Here is a 21,428-nt window from a genome sequence, read left to right on the forward strand (position 1 = left end):
GATGATATCAAGGGGGAGGGGAAATTATGACGACAGCAGTCAAAAACAGTACAAAGAAAATTCCTAAGAGGTCACTAAGCATCTGATGGCATTATGAATTTTCCTTCTAGGAAATAACTACCTAGACTAAATGCAAGGACCAATAGCCAGGTCAGGTATCAGCCAGATAAGAAGCAATTCCAGCTGGTGTACTTGGCCTGAGCAGCTTCCCTTCAGAACATTCTCTAGCTGTCATCTCACAGGCACCACCCAAATGTTTACCACTGAAGTGCTGCAGGACAGACTTTTGCAAACTAGTTGGTATTTGAAAGGAATTATGATATCCTAGGCTACTGTCATACTCCTACTGTCATCTCAAAATCTGTCTTATCTGCTAAATACTTTATGCACTGTATGGTTTCAGTAGGCCAGAAATAGGTGGAAAGACTTTTTCCATACCTTACTCTATATACTTACTGTATTGAGTGCATTAAGTGTGGTGTCATCACGGGAGGCTGCAACACAACCATCTTCTGTGGATCCTCCATCACACATGCCTGCAAAAGCTGCCATGCTCCTTTGGAGTTTGATGGGGGAAAAGTTGAAGTTATTCAGGTGCTGTTTGATGCACATATCAGGCAGTACAAAAATAGTATATTTACACCTTAATTACAGAAATATCAGGCCCTGGCAATACTGTGGAAACTGGTAAAACAAGGTACCACAAATGCTGCTATTTGCTATGAAAATTTGAGTCATCTCAGCACACAGAATAATTAATTCAGAATCCAATCTAAGAGGACTTCATTATCTAAAAATCTGCACTGCTGTAGTACCACAGCCTGAGCAGGATTATGGAAGACATAACTTCCAGATATGTGAGTAGAGTCTCACCACAGACAGCAAACCTGTTGTAATTGCAGTCTCATTATGTTAGAAAACTGACTTAAATTGCAGATTTCCAACATCTCTGAATCCTTGCAAACTACAAGTAATTTACTCATACTCTGAATCATTATGAGACCCACTAGTGCATCTGATTAATCTACCAGATCTATACAAAACTGAAATTCAAATTACAGCTCATTCAAAAAACATTTAGTCTCTGAAGGAATCCTATGCCCTTGTTACACTGTACACATCCAACACTTTCTCTCACACCACCACATGCTGTTGGCTTTGCATTTTACATCCAAAAACCACAGCCCAAGGGAAGATTCTGTGTTGGCCCAACATCAAATCAGAGTGTTCTTGCCTTAGAGTAAACGTTTCAGCTTATCTGGTTAACACAACTCTGGCACACCAAAACAGAACAGAACAGAGTGACCATAGCACATACAGGGCAGTCCACCCTTCCACCATAGCCTTCTAAAGACCTTGGTAGTATCTTGGCTGAAATTACCTTGCTGCCCTAAGGTACATAAGTAAATCACAGTCATTGACTCCTGGCATCCACACAAGTTCCTCATGCTGTGTCACGGTGTCACCATCTGGGGAAGGGAATGGCTGCAGATCAGGAAGCTTAGCCTAAAAAAAACCAAAATTTAAGAGTTCATACAGACATTGCAGCTACAAATAATGTCAGGAGGATGCACAAGTGTTATATTAATAAGACAAAGCTTGTGAAGTCTCTGGAATAGTATCTCATAGACAAGGATACTTAGACAACAGGTGGTGCAGCATTTGATCCAAGCTTCAGATGTTTGAGGAAACTGGGCCACCAAGTGCCAATCTATTAACTTGATCCAGCATTCCTTTTTTTAAAAGGGCCATTCATTTTCTGACAGCTATGCAGGGTTAACACACCACCTCTCCACCACCACCAGAGAGACCCTTCTCTATGTAGACCAAGTGCAAGCATGTCTGCAGCAACATCACAGCTTGAAGGGAAACCATTTTTTACAGCATGCATGGTCCTCCCTTGCAGAGAAGTCAAATATTGTTGGATAATTTACCCTTGAAGAGACAATTAGCTTTCATTTGTCAAAAAGATACTGTTACAACTTCTGCTTGCCAGGTTAAACCATACTGATCATACAAAAGATGGCAAGGTTATGGCTGCTGTATTTGTACCACTGTAAATGAGCAAAATACTCTATAGAGTAGACACAGAGAGAGCTAAGTGAAATAAACTCTGCTACCACGTACATACTGCACTGCATCCAGAGCGCTAATTAGCATCTTTAGTCATCCACTGGTATGGGATGAGATAGCTGAGAGCCTCTTCCGAAACAGCTTTTCAGCCCTGTAATTACCTCCTATACTTACACCACTAAACATATTTGAGAGGTAACATTTATACATAACCAGTAATTACAAGTCACAGGTTCAGATGTCTTTCATGTTCTGCTTGTTAATCTGTACTTTATTTCACTTCCCTGGGAAAATGGATATGTCATTCAATGTCTCTTCTGAAATAGGCCAAGCCAGCACAATACCAACTTTTATGAGTTATGCATTCCAGCAAGCAGGTGCTTTCACAAATTAATGTTCATCTATGTACCCTAAGAACATGCTTAATTACTGGAGTTACTTCGAAAAGCAACTTCTCCTTGAGCACCTCTGGTCATTAATTTGTTACTGTAAATATAATCTCTACATTTAGTGGAGACTCACTCTCCTCTTCCCACACAAGTGAATTTTGAGAACAACTGCAAGTGCACAGAAGATTTATCTTCACTTGTGTCCCTACTTGCTCGTACGATACAAGCAGTAATTTCAAGTATCAGTGCACTAATTATCAAAACAAGCCAAACAGTTCTCTAGCACCTGTAACATGCACAACAGACACTAATCAGAAACCACTACTGGGATCTCAGGTTTGTTTCTGATTCTGCTACACAGGCCTAAATCTCAATAATGTGAGGGAAGGAAGTTAAGAGTACCTATTCCCAGTTATATTCCCAGCTTATGGAGGAGACTATTTTGACACTTTCCACAGAATGCATCAGCCTGCAGAATGGAAAGCAGCAAAAATCTTCTTCAGTCTGACTCCCTACCATAGCCTACAACCAACAATGAATGTATCTTAAGATACCGATTAACAGGATGAGAATATATTGTCTTACTGATGACATTTGTCAGAATCACAGACGCTCAGCAAATGAGTGAAAGAACAATGGAAGTTTAAAAGCAAGCAAAATTAACTGAATCAAAATTATTCTGAACAGTAGACCCTCTTCCTACTTTTTTCCCAACCATAAATGCATTTGGTAATTATACCTCACAGTTCAGGTAACCAACATCTGCCAAAACAGCAAATGACAATTTCAGATGCAAGCTGTTCTGAAGGCATCATTTACAGTACTTATTATGACTAGTGGGAAGAATACTAGAGGTTTAATTGCCAAGAACTTTCTTCCTCTAGATGCAAAACATCCCTAAGAATGTTACACAGGTTCCATAAATGTTTACTTACACTAGTTCTTTAGCTATTGTTATAGACAACAACTTGACAATTTTACCATGAAAATTAAAATTTTCATATCTACTCTGAATATAACTGGGAAATAGCACTAAATTATATTTTTGTAGTTTATTGAAAATACTGCTTGGTGAAGCCCAGCTGAAAATGCATTCATTTCAAACTCCAAAACATGCCCAAGAATAGCTGGGACTTTTCCTTCATTTCCCATAGTTACTCAGATTCCTTCAATCTTAATTCTAGAAGTAACACAAAAGAACTTCTGCTACTACAATATTAACATACCAACATCTGAAAATGAAAAATCTCATTAACTTCTAATCAACATCTAGATGATGAATCTAAAAACCACTCACTCTAGTTGAATGCATGCAATTTTATATAAGTGTCCTCTTAACAGATCAAGTGGTAAAAGCATGTCCTCTGGATATTAATATACAAACAAAATCCCTTACCTGATGGCTGGGTCCAACTCTGATTTCACCTTGGGTACTGTTGAGCCTCCTATTACAAAAAGAAAAAAGAAAAAAACTTCTGAAAAAGAGTAACAATTAATGAAATTTAGGATCATAATTTTGTCATTACATGTCTAATGCAAATGGAAGACAGGCAGAAATAATACAATAGTAAGAAAGAATATAGTTGGGCATGTGACAGGCCACACTGCAAATGCCAAAAACCAACAAGGCAAGCCTGGAAGTTTTAGTGAAGCAGATGAAGAGGAGATGAGTGTGATCTGTCCTCAGTGCAGCAAGAAAACACCATGCAGCTGATAAGGGGACAACCATCTCCCTGCTCTGTACTGTTCAGGTTTTGTGTAGGACTGACTTTGAATCAAGATGCTTTAAAAGCCTCTACAGCTCTCAACTGCTCCATGTTTACCAAGCAGAGAATCTCCTTCCAACAACCATCTGGCTTCTCCTAGTGCTCTGTTCCTTCACCTGCTTATTTCAACACCAAATGTGGAATAATGCAGATAACATGCTAAGCATGATGCTATAAGATTAATACACAGGAAATACCATCTTCCTCATTAAAGTATTTGTGGTAATTTTTGTTTTGAAAGAGAAAAGCATCTTAAAAAAAATGTTTGGGGTATATTTTTGGGGTATTAATCTTAGAAGAACAGAGCCTTGTATAATCAGATGTGGCAAAAAGAACTCTTCTTTTTCTAGTCAGGGTTTATGGAAAACCATTCAAGTTAGTTTGGATCTCATGCTAAACTATCTAACTCTTGTTTTAACAAGTTAAAAATTATTATTGCTGCTGTTCATTCACTTGCTAAAATCACATCAGACAGTGTAACACAAAAGCGTGGAAAACCCAAGGAGTAATAAAAACATGTCTTGTACCATCTGTAGAAGTGAATTTAATTCACCTCGTGCAAAAAAGAGCTGTCCTTATAAATTATATGCTTTGCCCTCATATTTTTCCACTATTTTGAAAGCATTTTTATATAAAAGACTTAAAGTTCCAAGTGAACTGTCCTCCACATATTGGGAACTGCACTCTGCAGGGCTCTCTGCTGCTCACACCACTGGTTGGAGTTACTGAAACATCATATTACACAGGAGAAGAAAAATTATTTTCTCATGTTGCAGTAGAATTACCCTAGCAACAACAGAAGTTAGAGGAATGTAATATAAACCAGGATAACACATCTGACATGAGAGAATTTATTTTTCTTCCCAAAATTTGGACAGACTAACAGAACAAATAAAACTATCATTGAAGAGTACCCTTTAACCCTTGCTCTTTATTCAATATACTACAATATAAACACCAAGAAGGCACATGAACAAAACTATTTACTGGAAACACTGATTTCTCAGATGAATCTACACAACCTCTCTGCTGCAGTCTGACATCTGCAGTCTGGGTCTTGTGCCTCAAAACTGGTATTTGGGACACTGAAAACAGCTGCTTGTCTGAAAACTTAAATGACTCCAAAACCTCTGTAAAATATCATTAAAAAATATATGCAAATCCAAGGAAACTCCACATCCCTAAGGACCAACATTTTTCTTGTCCTATAAATTCATTTTTAAATAGTCATATTTTATTTATATGCTGCATATTGTATTAAAAGGATGATAAAATTCAGATGTATAGGACTTATGAATTTATGAACTTACGAATTTAACACTTAACTACAAGACATTTAAGTGACTCTCAAAACAGTGGCAGAGAAGAGCACACACATCAACTTAGCAGATGACCAGCTTCAAACTTGAATTAATCTTGCAATTTGCTGTTACAGGAAGAATGACATCATCTTAACAAGTAGGCTGCCACCCTGCAGGATTTCTTACTCACCCTGCTCTGTTCACCGTGATCAGAAGCAATGACTGAGAAACAGTTTCCTTTAAACTTTAAAAATGAAAATCAGGACCTTAAATTGCCAGCCCTTAAAAATCCTAACAATGGATAATCCAAGTCATGAAATACCATTTGAAGGCAAGTTGGTTACTGGAGGGTTTGACATGATCATTTGGCACAGGTTTATGAAAACATTTTCACCTCAACGTTTCTAAGTGTGTTGCCTATGTGTCAGAAGTTAAACTTCACCACAATGACTGCTCTGAAACGTTATGAGTTGGTGCACAAGTGGGCAAACTATAGCAGTGGATCTGAAATTTACATCCAAGACAATGTGACAGGAGAACCTGTCACACAGGAATAAACACAGGTTTTGCAACACTCAGCCTCATGATTTGATGCCTATGCAATGCTATCTTCCCTGCTAAGTAGATCTACTCTAAAACAGGTGCCTAAAACCTCCTGAAAAAAATGAGAAATGTCAAAATGGTTTCCTCCAGGGTGTATTTTTGCAAGACTCTTGATCCAGGTTATACACAGAAAGGACTGAATTAGAAAGTCAGTGTTGTATTTACAAAGTTATACATTAAATACAAAGACACATTTTTTTAATGACAAGGTGTCAGAATGTGCCAGTGAGAGTGGAAGGGGAATCTGACAACAGAAAATCCTGATGCTCTTTTATCCCCAGAATTCATTTTACAGCCAGACACATTTCTACTAGTCACTGCAAGCCAAGCTTAAAACATGCCTATGCAGTTTCTGCCACTCCAGCCAAAGGCCCAACAAGTAGGTCTTGTGCTTCAACAGAAATTAAAGCTATTTTCCATTTAGCTAGCAAAAAAACCCCAGTAGGCCAAGCATCCTCCAGCTCCTAATTTCTTCAACTGCATCACACTGACTATGATAAATAAAGTATTTAGCAATCAAGATTGATTACAGGATGCTGGAGCATCCTGCAAGTAACAGCAAAGATGAAAGCAAAGTTCTGGATGGGATTTCTGAATTGTTTGTGTGGAGATAGAATGCTTGGGGGAACTTCATGGGGTTATCCAACCATGTCTCCCCACAAGAAAATCAAGTGTCAAAAGAAATATTTGTGTGCCTTTTCATTGCTCATTTGCCATTTCCTGATTTTATTCACACCCCAGAGGTACTCCCTGCTCCAGCCCTAAAAGATAAGGACTGGGCTGAACAAAGATGCTGTGCAGGCAGCTCTTTCAGATGGCACTAGACTGCACTTCTGTTAAAAAAGGGCACAAAGCTGATTGCTCTCCAAGGGCACACAATCTGTTAAATAATTTTTACTGTTTCCACATCCCCAGGAATGGGTTTGCAAATGGCAAAAAATTCTTGCTGTGGAAGTGAAAATGCACTGTAGATTTTAAAGCTAAATTACACTGGTGGAGAGCAATTACACTAATAATGGAGCAGCACTCTGTGTTTATTCTATGGGAAAGGAAAAAGGCAACCCAACACTGTATATGAAATGTGACACAAAAGAAACTGATGTAACAAAGCAGTATCCATAGCAACAACAACTTAATATTTCAGTCCTCTTCAGCTGCAGTGGATTAAATATAATGACAAGATGTTCCTTTTGAAAAGTAACCTGTTGCCATGACAACGTTGTATTTTGCAAAGTAAACAGGGGCTGGTCAGAAAGGAGATGGAAGCTGCGACTGCATATCAAAAAGGCAAGAAGCTTCTGTAGCAGAGCAGGGCAAAACAAGCACCTTCTAATCCAAGAGAGGCTCATTCTGAACAGTCTGGTGAGAAGAGAGAGGATGTTCAGTTCAATAAAGCTTTGTCCTTTCAATTCCAAAGCAACAGAGGAGGTTGGAGGTTCAAGGCCAAAAAGTTCAAGGCAGCATGGCCGAGAGAAGAGAGTGCAGAGGTGAGGATGAGAAAGGCACAGGAGAGAGGACACAGTGGTGCAGAGCTTTAATTTAGCAGCTCTAGAAAGAAAGAAAGAGAGGAAGGAAGGCTGGGAACATTTCCCACATGATTTCCAATACAGAAACAAGTTGAACTCTGTTTGTTTATTATCTATCTCCTCTATACTGCACACCAGACCCACACCATTTCCATGAGAGCAGCACAGCATTCCCATACTGGTAAGGACTGGAGCCCAGCAAAGGAAGAGACACCAGACCAAGTCTGAGCAGCATGAGGTACGCCACATCAGCTCTGAGGATAACAGTGGTTCTGGACTTGCAACACCAACTGCTCCGACAGTACTGCCAGAGCCAGACACAGCTCAAGGCTGGAAACTCACACCTGAACTTCTCCAGAGATTGGAGGCAACAGCAAAAGGATTTGCAGGTTTCTGCACAGCACTTCCCTGCATTGTCCTGCTCTTGTCCTACCCTTGACATGAATCCAAGTCAGTCCTTACCCAGTATATGTGGTGAAGATCTCTGCTAGGAAGCCAGGCTTCTGACAGAAACACATGCTGAATACATGTGCTGGACCCTCAAGGCCAGGGATCACATGTACAAGTTCAAAGTGGAATCTCAGAAGCTGTGATGCTGCTTCTTTCATGTTTTCATTTTTACTACTGAAGTTCAGCAAGAAACATGCTGGGCTGTAATTGCACATGTTTTACACTAAGTGACTTGCCTCAGACAGGGGTGGTATCACTGCAGTATCACAATGAGCCAACTCTATTCTTCATCAGTTCATTTCACCCAGCAAGAGACACAGTTTTTGTTCTGCTGTGGTCACTACACACTCAGTGCTGTCCACTATGTACTGCACTTCCCCTGGTTTTGGAAACACCTGCTCCTAGCCAGCAAGAACTCAAAAAAATATAAAAATAATTTAATTATAACTTAAAAAAACCCTAAAGCAAAACACCGCAACCTACACATCACATATAGGACATCATTTTGTGCTAGTCCTGTGACCACTCTTGGCATAATCATTCCTGATTCTGTATACTGAGGTGATCTGTAATTAAACTGGAGGGATGCTTCAAGACAAAAGGGTTTTTAAACTGGCCAAATCACTCAGCCACAGGCTGCCTCTCACAAAGTCTTTCAGATTCTCTTCAGGGCTCTCCCGAAAGGGTTTTCAAAACCAGCCAACTCAAAACCACTGCCCACTGTAACACATGCATATTAGGAAGGCAAATCTTAAAGTGCAGAGGAAGTTTCAACAAGAAACCAGAAGCATTCTGTCTGAGTAGCTCACATCATCCTGGAACAGAGCCTGTTTAAAGAGGGGATGGGGCTCTCAGAAATGGGGACCATAGGGTCCAGAGACCAGAACAGTGATTGTCATGCATCCAGACATCACAAGGTGGGGACAGATTGTTAGATACAGAAATGCATAAATACAGTTGGAAAAGGTCATTATTTTTATAGGATGAATGATTAAAAGAGGAAAGACAGCTTAAAGCTGAGATATACAGGGGCTTGGGGGTTGTTTTTGTAAGCAATAATAGGCTCTTAACACTAAACAATTAATTCTATGAGATCTGGGTTTATTTACATGTCTGGTTTTGGGTTTATTCAGCAAGCCATCAATTTTCTTACCAGACTTAGAGATGTATGTAATAGACAGAAAAGGTTGTAATTTGTAATCATTCATTTTAACGTTGGTGTAGCCAAACAGCCACTATTACTGTCAAGATAACCAATTTCCAGTTAGCTGTGATTTCTGCACAATTTATATTAATCTGAAGTAGCTAGGAAAGGTTCAGGAAAATGTTTTTCAGAAATCCTTTTATGCAAATGGTCTGATACCCAAGATAAAAAAGAAAGAAAAAAAAAAGCTCTTTAGAGCAGTTCTAAAAACATCTGTCAAGGATCATTTTGTTCCATCTCTAGAGCAACAAAACAGGAGAGAACAAAATTACTCCACTCCTACTTCAGCTGGTTAAGAAACAGTTCATCAGGGCTTGAAAGGGACTGGCATGACATTCAAGAGATTAATTTGCTAGGACACTGCATTTCATTTTATGCCATGCATCCATAAAACAAAATTCAGACCCTCCCTTGCCACATTCTTATCCACTGCTATGCAGGCTCTGCCTGCAAAGATTTAACTATAACAGAGCAGCTTTACATATATTTGCTCCTCCACAACATTAAAAAGTCAAGGTTTCACCACAGTGATGCAAAATAGACTGCCCAGAAACACAATAAGCCTCTGTCATAGAGCACAGCTCTATTCTTAGTTTCTCCAAGCATCTGCCTATGGCCACTGTTGGGAGACAAATGGATCTGCAACTTGACCCAGCAAGACCCTTCTTATGTGTGTTATGTTCCTGCATTACACATTCAAAATACAAAAGTGACAATCAGGTGCAGGTCATTCAACCTTTAACCAAAAAATCCCACAACTACCACAAAGCTGTGAGTGCCTAAGAATAAGAGAATGGGTTCTCTACCCCCTTCTAAACAAACAGCAAATCTTGTTTAAAGACTGAGTTAGTCACATTACTTCATTTTTTGTTCCATAAGAATAGGTACCAATTTACGGGTTAAATCATGGCTTCCTAGCTTTTCCTATTATTTTTACATGAAAAAGCTTACTTCAAGTTTAAACCAATTTCATGTATACCATTTGCAATTGTGCCTCAAATAATTTTTTTTTAAAATCAAGGTTTTAGAACTACCTTTTCTAGAAGTACTTTTCTAGAAGTACCCTACTGCTCAGAAACACATGCCTGCAAATGGCCAGCCCCCAGTAAGTTTAAGTTTTGTTTAAAACCTGTTTTAATAATAAAAACTGCAGTAGCTAGTCTGTGTCCTGAGTGAAAAAAAAATCAAATTTGTGTTTCAGGCAAATGAATTTATATGGGAACATTTTTAGTGAGTGCTCAATTTAAAGCAGGAATGAATAAACATGTGCTAACTTTTGTACCTTCAGTACAAGCTCAAACCTGCTGAGTGCAGAGCCAGACATTTAAGGAAGTGGAGCACTGGGTGTTGCACATGCTGCTGGTTGGAGAAGGAAGTAGCTGCAGAACTGAGTCAAACAGGAGAAAGCTGTTTCAAGATAACATTATTTTTCATCAGACTTTTATCTACATATGAGCAAAAACCACCAAACATCACCATATAGGCCTTAGAAGTGTTATCCCCTACTCAAAAGGCAGGATGGAAGTGATCATAACATAGCCTGACAGGCAAGTTACTGCAAGGAGACAAGTGTTCTCTCCATTCAGGAATTACCTGTGTAGGTGACGTTTTCCTGGTAGAGTTCAACTCTCTAATACTGTTTTTTCCAGTATTTCTTTACCTTCACAAAAGACATCAGTATTTTGGGCACAAGTTAAAAAAAATAATTAGTGGAAACTTTTGCATTATACCAAGTTTTTTATCTAGTCTACATATGATTTTACTAGAACCAGAACATTACTTATCTGCAAGCAACATAGATATGTGAATTAATTCAACAGGGAATTATGTTGCTCTAAGTGTTTAGCTTGTATAGTTCCTAAAATGTCCAGGCAGTACCTTTGCACTTCCCAGAGTAAATATTAACTATTAAACCAGAGTATATACTACATCAGCCCCATTTCCTCAGCACAACTACAGTTTATATGCAGGGCAATGGAACCAGGCAGCAACCTGGCAGTTAATTTTTCCAATAAAGCTTCATCAAGGTTAGATGTGGTAACTCACATACAGCTTCCCTGAACAACAGATAACCTGGAGAATCAATAGCATGTGTTAAAGGTGGCAAGTATGAAAAATGTGAAGCACAAAACAAGCTTGTGGATACCCCTAGTTACATCACATGCTTGGAAATACAAAGATCTAATTAAAACCAATTACAGCCTGAAGAACTGGAAGAAAGAGTAAGAGGTTAAGTTTTGAAAAAAAAAATTTTTAGGGGGAAGAGTAGGGTGTGTGGAAGTTGGTTTTCCATTTTTGTTGCTTTTTCTAAGCCAAAGTGTAGGTCTCACACCTATGCACAAATCTAAGGAACTGCTCTTGTAACAAACTGGCTGACTGACCCCACAACTGGCAAAACAGGTGAATGACATTTGTGAAGCATGTGTAATGGGAGAATTGAGATCTCAAAAAACACTGAAGGTTTGCTGTGAGAGGAGTACTGACACAGGGAATAAGAATATCTATACATTTGCTATACATCAGGACCCATCTGACTGTACATGAGCACAGCACAGACAGAGGGGTCAGCTTTCCAGGGGGAGTTCTGGGAGCCGAAACAACCAATATCTCATCAACAAGTTCTCATGTGTAACTGATGAAGTGAGGAATGCCTTATTTGTTGTATTACCCCAGCAGTATTTTTTTGCCAAGTGTTTTGTTTCACAATCACATTTCTTTTACTACAACCTAGAGGCGTTTCCATTTTTTCCCATTACTGTAAAAGTTAACCTTAGCTTTTTAAAACAAGCTTGACCGAAGTTTCATTTAAAATCTACGAGTGGCAGGTTTTTTTTTTTTATATATTCTTTAAATGCATGCATGAGTTGCCACTGAAGAATAGCACAAAACAGACTGCTTTGTACCCTCTCCATCCATTAATGCCTTTTGTTCTGGTTGTAAGTCAACATTTAAAACAAATGTTAAGAACACAAGGTGTCATATCCCTGTATTCCTGCAGAGCAGAGTCACATTCCTGTACATATTCAAGTAGCTGCTTTATTAGGAATGTTTCTAAAGCCTTGGCCTACAGAGACAATCTTTCCAACAAAGAGGTGATTCAGCCAGACTGAAGTTCAAGGGATTACTGCCCTATAATTATTAGCATGACTTTTCTGCAGCCAATGGCAAAAGTGACCAGTGACCCACATTAAAATAGGTATTCTTGATTTTTATGCTCTCTAGGTATATAAAAGGAAATGGAAAAGGGAAAGACACTTCAGATGGCACACAGATGCAGCCATGGGACACTAAGAGAAGTAAAATAATTCACCATCCATTCCACAGCTTCTGACAAGAGCAGGAAGGTAGCTGGAGTAACCCACACTGCACAGGTGAATGGTTCAAAGGCTAGAACTCACCTTCCTGCTATGCAGTCCCAGAGATGTCACTTTGAGCAGCTCAAACCATCCCATCCCCTTCCAATTCAATGCACTCCAGTAACTCACAAATGAGTTACCCTGACTCGAGTATTTCAGCCACAAACTTCCATGATGCCCAGATCTGTCCTGCAAGCCAAAGGGCTATGCAGAGGGCCACAGCAGCACAGCACCCAGTGTTGCACAAGTTCAGTCACTAGTGCAAAGCAGAACAGGCTGCAGAATCAACTCGATTCCCACTCAACACACCCAATTCCTCTCAAACTCATTTATACTTAACACTGAAAAGCCACTGCTGGGTGTCCCACAGGGACCTTGAAGCCAGCTGCAACCACACAACTGTTAACACAAAACTGTGGAGCCCCAAGTCCTCTATTTTATTCAGTCTAAAAATGTAGGGGTTTTTTGACTAGCCTGCTGAAACCTATGGGGGTATTACAGCTTATACAGATGTCATCTGACAAACTCCTCAAAGCATAAGACAACACTGCTGTGTTTCAGATGCCCAAGCGTCACCCGTGTGCCGTGACAAGCAGGCAGAACCATGATGCTTACTTTGTTGGGTTTTTTTCTCTTCAATACTTGAGGAAGTATCATCAGGATCTCTGCCCCTCGTATCCAACCCAGAACCTCCCATCTGTAGAGCAACCAATGGCTGCTGATCTACAGCCCCTTTGGAACATTTTACCCCAACACCCTGTTGCAGGCCCGAAACATCTCACAGCCACCCCGGGGTAAAGGCTGCAGCTCCCCACAGAGCTGATACAGAAGCAGACAGTACGACCGAAATTCAAACTGCACCAAGAAAAGGAGAGGCGACACACACACACACACACCAAACAAAAAACCCCAACAAAATAAGAAAAATAAGACCCCACAGGTTCAAGGGTTTGCTGCATGCACCCCCTCAAGGCAGCAGATTCCCGGCTCAGGGCCCTCATGCACCTAACAGCTGCACGGCCACGCTGCCGTTATCCCGAGCTTCTGAAGAGCATGCAAGAGTAATGAAATGATTTCATAAACATTTCAGAAGTCACAAACAACAGCAGAAATCACCATGGTTTTTAGGGGAGGCTGGAGTGATGTAAGCCTACCTGCAGGGGCTGAATGGATCATCCATGACTATGACAGGCTCTTGTGGGCTTAGATGTATTCCTCAACCCTCTTACTTAACAGCTAAAACTCTGCCTTTTCCACTCTACCAACTCAAAATGGAGGCACATGCAGTCTGAGAGACCTCGGAGGAGCTTTCACTGAGCTTGTGCTATGACCTAAGCCTGCACGCAGAACGCAGAAACTTCGCCCTCGGACTGACAGGACTGAGCATGTGCTGTGACCCTCCCCTCATCCACACACCGGCTCCCAACGCAATCAATCTCAACCCCGCGGTTTCCGTCAACACCGCGGCTGAGCTGCAGCCTCCCAGCAGCCTCCGGCAGCTCCCGCGTTCCGAGCCCGCCCGCAGGCGCTGGGGCCATGGCGGGGGGAACCGGGACACCCAACGCTCCCCGGCACAGCCACACAGACACCCTCCCCCCCCGCCTGCTCCATCGCTTCCCACATCTCCAGCTCAAAGACACATCAGGTTTTTAAAAAAAAAAAAAAAGGCTGAGAGATTTTTGTGTTTGTTGTTTTATTATTTTCGCCCTCCTGGCTCGTGATTGGCTTTCAAAAAATGACATTAAAAAGGCGCGGGGGCTTTCACAGCTGCCAGAGACAGGAGCCTCGCGTTTTCATCCCCCGCCTGTTTGTCAGGAAATGAAGCAGCAAGCTGGCTGACTGACTGCTTAGTTCTACCTGACAGTAAGGCAATATCCAAGGAAACTTGAACAGGGATTCTCAGCGCCAATGCTGCTGCATTTCCAAGCTTGTGCGAACAGAGGGTGAACCCCAGACCTGACTGGCACTGCCTCAACTTCCTTCAGCACCCTGGATTTGTGGGGCTCCTGTTTATTATTGGAATTTTCAAATAAATCCTTTGCTGTGCATTTATATGGAGGTAATATCCCTTTCCCCTACAGCATGAAATGCTGTAATTCATATATCTGCCTCCCTTTTTAGAGCACCTGAGAAGCACCAATGTACTGCACAGCTAGAAAAGGATAAAAAATTTCTCAAATTCTGAATTTTAAAGCACAGAAACAGACTCGGCAAAACAGATCAGGCCACAGAACAATGCAAATTTTTCACTCCTTTAGAATAATCCAATGAAATTTTTATTTTATTCACATAGGTGGATACACCTTTTTTGCTATCCGGGTAACATTTTCCACCCCCCTTTCTTTGGGACCTACACCAACATAGTCTGACTCCTTCTATTCCTTAAATAAACCTGCACTAATAATTTATAATTTAAACATCCTTATGATTAATGGTCTTTTTGTTTTGCTTTTTAATAGTAAGCTATGCCAAGGTATGCATTTAAAACTTGAATAAACACAATGACGTTTTATAAAGTGATTTATAAAATGAAATCCACCCTAACATTCTATCACCCAACTCTTGTTATAAAAATTTTACAGGAAGCAACACTTTCAGAACAAGACTGACCAAATTTTCTCAGACTGCAGATTATTAAGAAAGGTAAGTGGTCCAAATATGTTGCAGTCTTTGCCAGCTGACCTACTGATACACAGTGCTGGTGCTCAGCACCTTCCATAATTCCTTCCCAGGAATATTAGGCAAGAGTGATACAAAACTAATTCAGTAAGACATACACAAGCCATCTGTTTCACATCACATGGGCATACCATACAAACAGTCCCTGATTTCTCTGAACAGGAGGACTCCTGATTGTATTTAAAATTGCTAAACCTATTAAAAAAAAAATGGATTACAATATGATGTAGGAATTGTCTTACTCAGAGTCTGCCACAAACTGTGAGTGTTCTATTAAGTATAATAAAACCTTGTTTTAAGGCTCTGATTGGAGATATACAGATGGATACAATTAAAATCCCTGATGATCATTTCACCCTCTATCACTGCTCCAGGCATTACAATAAGCATAGAATCAAAATACTCTGACAGCTAAAAATTAACCAGACAAAAGGAATCAAAACAGGCAAATAGAGCTCTGCAGTCCTCTTTACCCCCCTTAGTTCACATTTTAGCTGTACATACCAATTTATCATGCAAATAAAGTTTTTTCTAAAGAGCAATATTAAGAGGAAGCTTTGAAAATCCCACTAACACACAGCTCCACAAAGCCTTATTATTATTATTACTATTCTTATTGGTTTTAGAACTGAATACACTGCAATACTTCTTAAATATATCTAGAATTAGGTATTCAAAGAAGCAGTAGCAAACACACAGGTCAAAAATAATCAAGCAACTCAGGCTCAGCTCTAAACCTCCCCCTCATTCCAAGAGGAAATACTGAATTAAAGAACTAGAATTAAAAACTGGAAAACAAAAAAACAACAAAACCCCACGACCCTGACTTCAACCAAAGGAAGAAAGTCCTACACTTTGAGCACTAGCTGGTCTGAGTAATTAGCTGATAACTAAGTGCTATGCTTTGTCATTTCATTGATCTGCTCAGGCTCAGTTATTTTTTAATAGCTAAAAGAATTAACAGCTACTTCTACGCAGCAAGTGGCTTTAAAACTGCACTGACAACTCCCATAATGGGCATTTCATAGGAGAAACATCAATTATACTCAGAACTTGAACACTGGTACAAATAGTTCATTTAGCATTCACACCCTCAAAACCAAAATGCATTAGAAGTGACACAATTAAATATACAGGTCAAGCATAGTGCCAAATACCAGAGAGGTAACAAACTTCAGTAAATACCTCACCTCGTCAAACTGCTCCAAAAATATAAATAAATGTTACAAAACCTTTCTAAAATATTGCATTTTAAAATATTAGAGGGTTTCATGCTCTTTTACCAGACCTCAGCACTATACAGTTAGAACTTAAACTGACAACAACTGACTTATGGATGTGAACTGAATTGATGAAGGGAGTTTACCCCAACCAGTCCCCTCTGTCTCACTTAAAAACAGTTTAAGACACTTTAGAATAAGTTACAGGAAGCCTCATAAATAGGCAAATGCATAATAATATGCACACACAGGGAATTTCTTTATAACTGCAAGCAGTTAGGAAGAAAAGGATGTGGTTGGCTATGCCCTGAAGCATAGAGATTCCTATCTGCAATAAAAACAGTGAATCTACAGTATAACAATTCAAATATTTATTATTTATAGGCCTAATTTCCACTTAAAATAATACTTTTCTCAACGATATCTCCAGCAATCAAGGTCCACAAGCTAATTATGTTTTCTGCATTGAAGGAAACAATACAGCGTTCAGTCAGCACAGACCTTGCTGAGCCCTATTACACATTATTAATCTTCTACTCATGTGCTCACAGAAATAAGCCCCTAGACAACCAACTCTTTGAGGCTGGTATTTGCAAGGCTTTCTCTGGGTTTACAAAACTACAGAAATGAAAAAGGAAGAGTTAGGATTTGGACCTGGAAAATAATGAAGGTACTGTCTAGTGTCAGCTTTGCTTTCCAACAGCTGATAAAGATTAGCTGGGCATCAGCCAGGCAGACTGAAAGAACTGTGAAATAAAAGATACCTTCTTCAAATACGTGTTGATCCCCCCCCCAAAAAAAAACCCAAACCAACTCTTTCTGTACCTTCAATTTGTTCCTGGCCAGTGAAGCATAAATGAGGAACTGCTGATGCAGGATCCTATAATGAGCATTAACACTTGAAAGCATGAATCCTCACGTTTAAAAACTTTCAAACTGATTTCTCCTTAGAGTGAAAATTTCAACATTACTTCCTAAAAGATCAATGGATGTGGATGTGTTTTTGAAAACATTTTCAGGGGTCTGCATTTAGCCCATGAGACAGCTAGGAATTCCTGCTAATGTCTGCAACCTTCAAAAAAATTCACAGTTCTAAAAACCTGTTCTGAAGCACTAAGTTATTTACCCAGAGATGCAACCAGATACCATGACTTATTGCCAATTATATTCTCTACTGATAGTTTTTCTCCCATAGATGCACTAAGCAGGAAGAGCTTCCTCCCTCTTACTCTTCCACTCCACCTTCCTATCAGCATCATACTTCATTTTAACTCTTCTTCCCCTGAGCAGTTTTCCTGTTCCTACAGGCTCTGATCAGTGGTAAAGTTTGCCTGAAAAGTCACTTCACTTACCTTGTCTCTGGATTATAGCCCAGGATGTAGAAAAATGAATCCACTCGGGCTTTAAACTCTCTAGCAGCAAATATGTCAGAGAAATGGGAGATATTACATTTCCCTCTGAAAGAAAGAGGGAAAGTGGTATTAGAATTCTATCTTGATTTAACAGGTATTTTCATTCACTGCCACTGCAATCTCTGTGTTAAGTCACTGACATCCTTGAGTTAGATGTCTAAAACTTCACAAACAAATAACCATGCTGATTCTTCCCATGCTGGAAAGGGAAAAAAAATTCAGTTAGTGTCTCAGATGGTGTTCCACAAACATTCATTAATTCTCATTCTGGCAGAACATAGTCCCCCAAATTAATCAGACTAGTGAACAACATCCATCCTAGAAATACAATCCTGAAATCATCTTATTTTCAAACTTTTTGAAGTCCTATTACATTTAAATCTGTAAGGAAGCTTAGAAAATTCTACTATTCATGTTACCTGGGAAGTCAGCTTTTTATTTAGAAAACTAAGTAAAACTTCAGCTTAATAATACTTCCAAACAAAACCAAAGCTAATCTGCTTTAGCAAGACTGCAATCCTAACAATGCAAATTCCAAAACACACAGAATTTACTTCCTTTTACTTGAATAAAACACATAAAGGCATTTTTTACTATTTAAAAAAAAAAAAGAGACAAAATACAAAAGAGGATTTATTAGCTTGTTCTACAACGAATTGCTAATATTTCTGTTTAATACAGCTTGTTGATGAAGTCATTATCCTTAAGGATGAGCATGAAGCCTGGCTGTAAGGAGCTGCATCTCATTTCCTCAAGGGTTTGTTGGGCTGTTAATGTTCACCAGCTGCTCCTGGTTTGTCAGGCAGTGCCTGCTGCAGTTCACTGCCACCAAATCCATCAGATCAGAAGCGAGCAGAGACAAACAGGGCAGACAGCAGGGGAGTTGGAGCTTTTTGTCTAACCCTGATCCCATGCAATAAACAAAGCACAGGATTTTGCTCTTTTTCAGGCTGTCAAGCTTTCCAGTATTAGAAAGCATCTCTTTTCTCATGTATTTACTGAACAGTATCTGCTATTATGAATAAGCTGTGTTAGGCCTTATTTAACATTGCAAAAAGGTTTTGCAGTCTTGCTTAAAATGGAATGCAAAGTGTTATTGCCACCAGTACACCACAATGAATAATTATTTGGCCTGCAGTAATACTGGATCTGGTGGCTTAGTCTTCTCAGCAAGGCTCAAAAGCACTGAGTATTTGCAAAACTACACTAGAAAGTGGAAATGTGAAGCTTGCTTCCCTCTCTCATCTTTTCATGGTAAAACACTTCAATTGCACACCCACTGGCAACTCTGCCTTGTGATATCTGCTCTCCCAACATCAGCTACTACAGGTGAGGAAAAAAAAAACCCACACCAGAAGGATGAAGAATGAATACAGGTGGGACTATCCTAAAACAAAACCAGTATGACTATCCTGGAAGCTGAGGCTGCAGAACTGTCCCCATGATTGCCTAATTCTCAGCCAATTGCCCTTCTGGCAAAGGACAAAGCAACACTGGATTTTGCACAGGTAATGCCAGGTTGTAATGAACATTAACAAGGCTGCTAATTGAGACATCAGACAGAAATACTGAAAGACATACTTGTTTACTAATATTTATTTTATCCCTGGTGGCTGAAGCTGGTTTCCTGGTTTAGTCATTTGGAAAGAAAATGAGAGGGGTGGGAGCAGGAGATTGGTAGTTACAATCACTGGTTTTATTTCCCAATTTGTCATCAATTCACTGCGTGTCCATTTGCTTGCAGAGGGCAAAGAAATAATCCCATAGTATAGTAAATTAGAATTTGATGTTAACCTTCCTTTCATGCATCACAATACATTCTGCCTACTCTATGTTCTCATGGTAAGAACACCATGTGCAATTACCCTTATCTTGGTCTTGTACAATGAAAATTACTGACTTGGATTAATCACCATTTGCTAAAAAAGAATCAGCAAAACTATAATCTTTATTCTGCAAAACTATATTCCCTTAATTATCAGCACCTTTAGATACCTTCTACAAACCTGTAAGAATTATCAGGATGGTAACAATCCAGAACACAACAAAACAACAGTGGAACCATATGCCAAGGTGATCTGAAAGGTGCCAATGGAATGTATTTCCAAGCAACAAGAAAATAGATAAAAACAAGACAGGTTGAGAAAGTGATTGGTTTGGTCTTTCAGCAGCCTCCAGTCTTTTTAGAAAGGGAGGTTATTTTTCATGGGGTTTTTGGTATACAAATATATTCCATTTGTATCTTTTCCTTAAAGACAACAACAAAGGATGTGGCAGAGAACTTCAAATACTCCCAGGTGAAAATTCCAACACATAGTTCAGTTTCTCTCTGTTTAAGCAGTTACATTTCCAAGATGCTTCCATCAAGACAACAAACCTCCTAATACCCCATTTCTAAGCATGCCAGTTTAAAATTGGAAGGTGTCCTGTAACTCAGAAAAGGCACTGTGGAACTTCGTAAGATTCTAGAACACCAGTGGAATCTCCTAAATTTATGAAAAAGTCTAATATGTTAATCAAAGACTTCTTCCTACTGTTATAACAGAGGTTGCAGCTAGTTTGTCTCAAAGTAAGTGGCTTCAGCAAAGGGACTCTGAGAAAAAAATGTCTCCAGATGGTTTGAGTGAAACACCATCTGAGCATTATTTTCAGGGAGATTATTCAATTTGCATTTGACAATATCCAAACACGTTTAGCTTTCTGGAAATCTGCTGGGGAAAAAAAAAAAAAAAAGAAAGAAAAAGCAAGCCTTGCTGTTCCTATTTGAAAACATTTTTAAGTAAGTGTGTATCCCCTGAACCCAGGCAGAGGTTTAGCACTCAAAAAACTGGTGGATAAAGAGGGCAGCAATCTCCAGGGAAGGGCAGAGAGTACAGAGAACAATACAGGGGTCCATTACCTCCTGTCTGTACAGTGAGTTTTTAATAGAGCTCTTAGCTGAGCTGCAACAATGACAAGTGCCTCCCAGCAAAAGCCTTTAACACAATTTAATCAGGGCAACACACTAACAGTCACTTCACCAGGAGACACTGCTGTTAATAGCCAAATCAAACAGGGAGGAGGGAAAGGGAGCCTTTCTGCAGGAACTAGCAATAACCTAAATTGGCAATGATGGGAAACAATATCTTCTGAGCAACATTGATTAACTGAGATGAAAACGAGGCTGGAGAATTACAGCTTCTTTTTGAGGGAGAACAGATAACACAAGTTAATTACTGTAGGAGAAAGCAGAAAGCTGAGCAGTATGTTAATGACCCCACACAACACCAGGAACAGCATCTCACTCCATAAGTTTTGTTTTTCTCCTCCACCTCAGCCCTGGAACCACATCCTCTGGACCTTACCTGAGGGCAGCAGCATGGTAAGTGTCAACATAATCTGAAATGAAGAGCTCTCGATTCTTGATAACTGGGTCTGTAATAACAAGCTCTCGTCCAGAGTCTGCCAGA

General features: G+C 39.7%; 1 protein-coding gene across 4 annotated transcripts in view; it reads right to left on the minus strand.

Annotated features, from left to right (window-relative positions):
- Nucleotides 1-21,428, minus strand: part of RERE (arginine-glutamic acid dipeptide repeats) — a 201,214-nt gene that overhangs the window by 78,045 nt on the left and 101,741 nt on the right. For 2 of the 4 annotated variants that reach the window (XM_030463519.1, XM_030463520.1), the window contains exons 5-9: nt 21,324-21,420; nt 17,920-18,024; nt 3,859-3,907; nt 1,382-1,506; nt 457-556 (exon numbers count right to left, since the gene is read on the minus strand). In XM_030463519.1, the coding sequence (XP_030319379.1) occupies nt 457-556; nt 1,382-1,506; nt 3,859-3,907; nt 17,920-18,024; nt 21,324-21,420 (476 nt within the window). Of the gene's footprint in view, nt 1-456; nt 557-1,381; nt 1,507-3,858; nt 3,908-13,822; nt 14,036-17,919; nt 18,025-21,323; nt 21,421-21,428 lie in introns of those variants that run through there. The other 2 variants (XM_030463521.1, XM_030463522.1) reach the window with 2 other exon arrangements.

The sequence above is a fragment of the Calypte anna genome, chromosome 21, assembly GCF_003957555.1.
Source record: "Calypte anna isolate BGI_N300 chromosome 21, bCalAnn1_v1.p, whole genome shotgun sequence".
Lineage (NCBI taxonomy): Eukaryota > Metazoa > Chordata > Aves > Apodiformes > Trochilidae > Calypte > Calypte anna.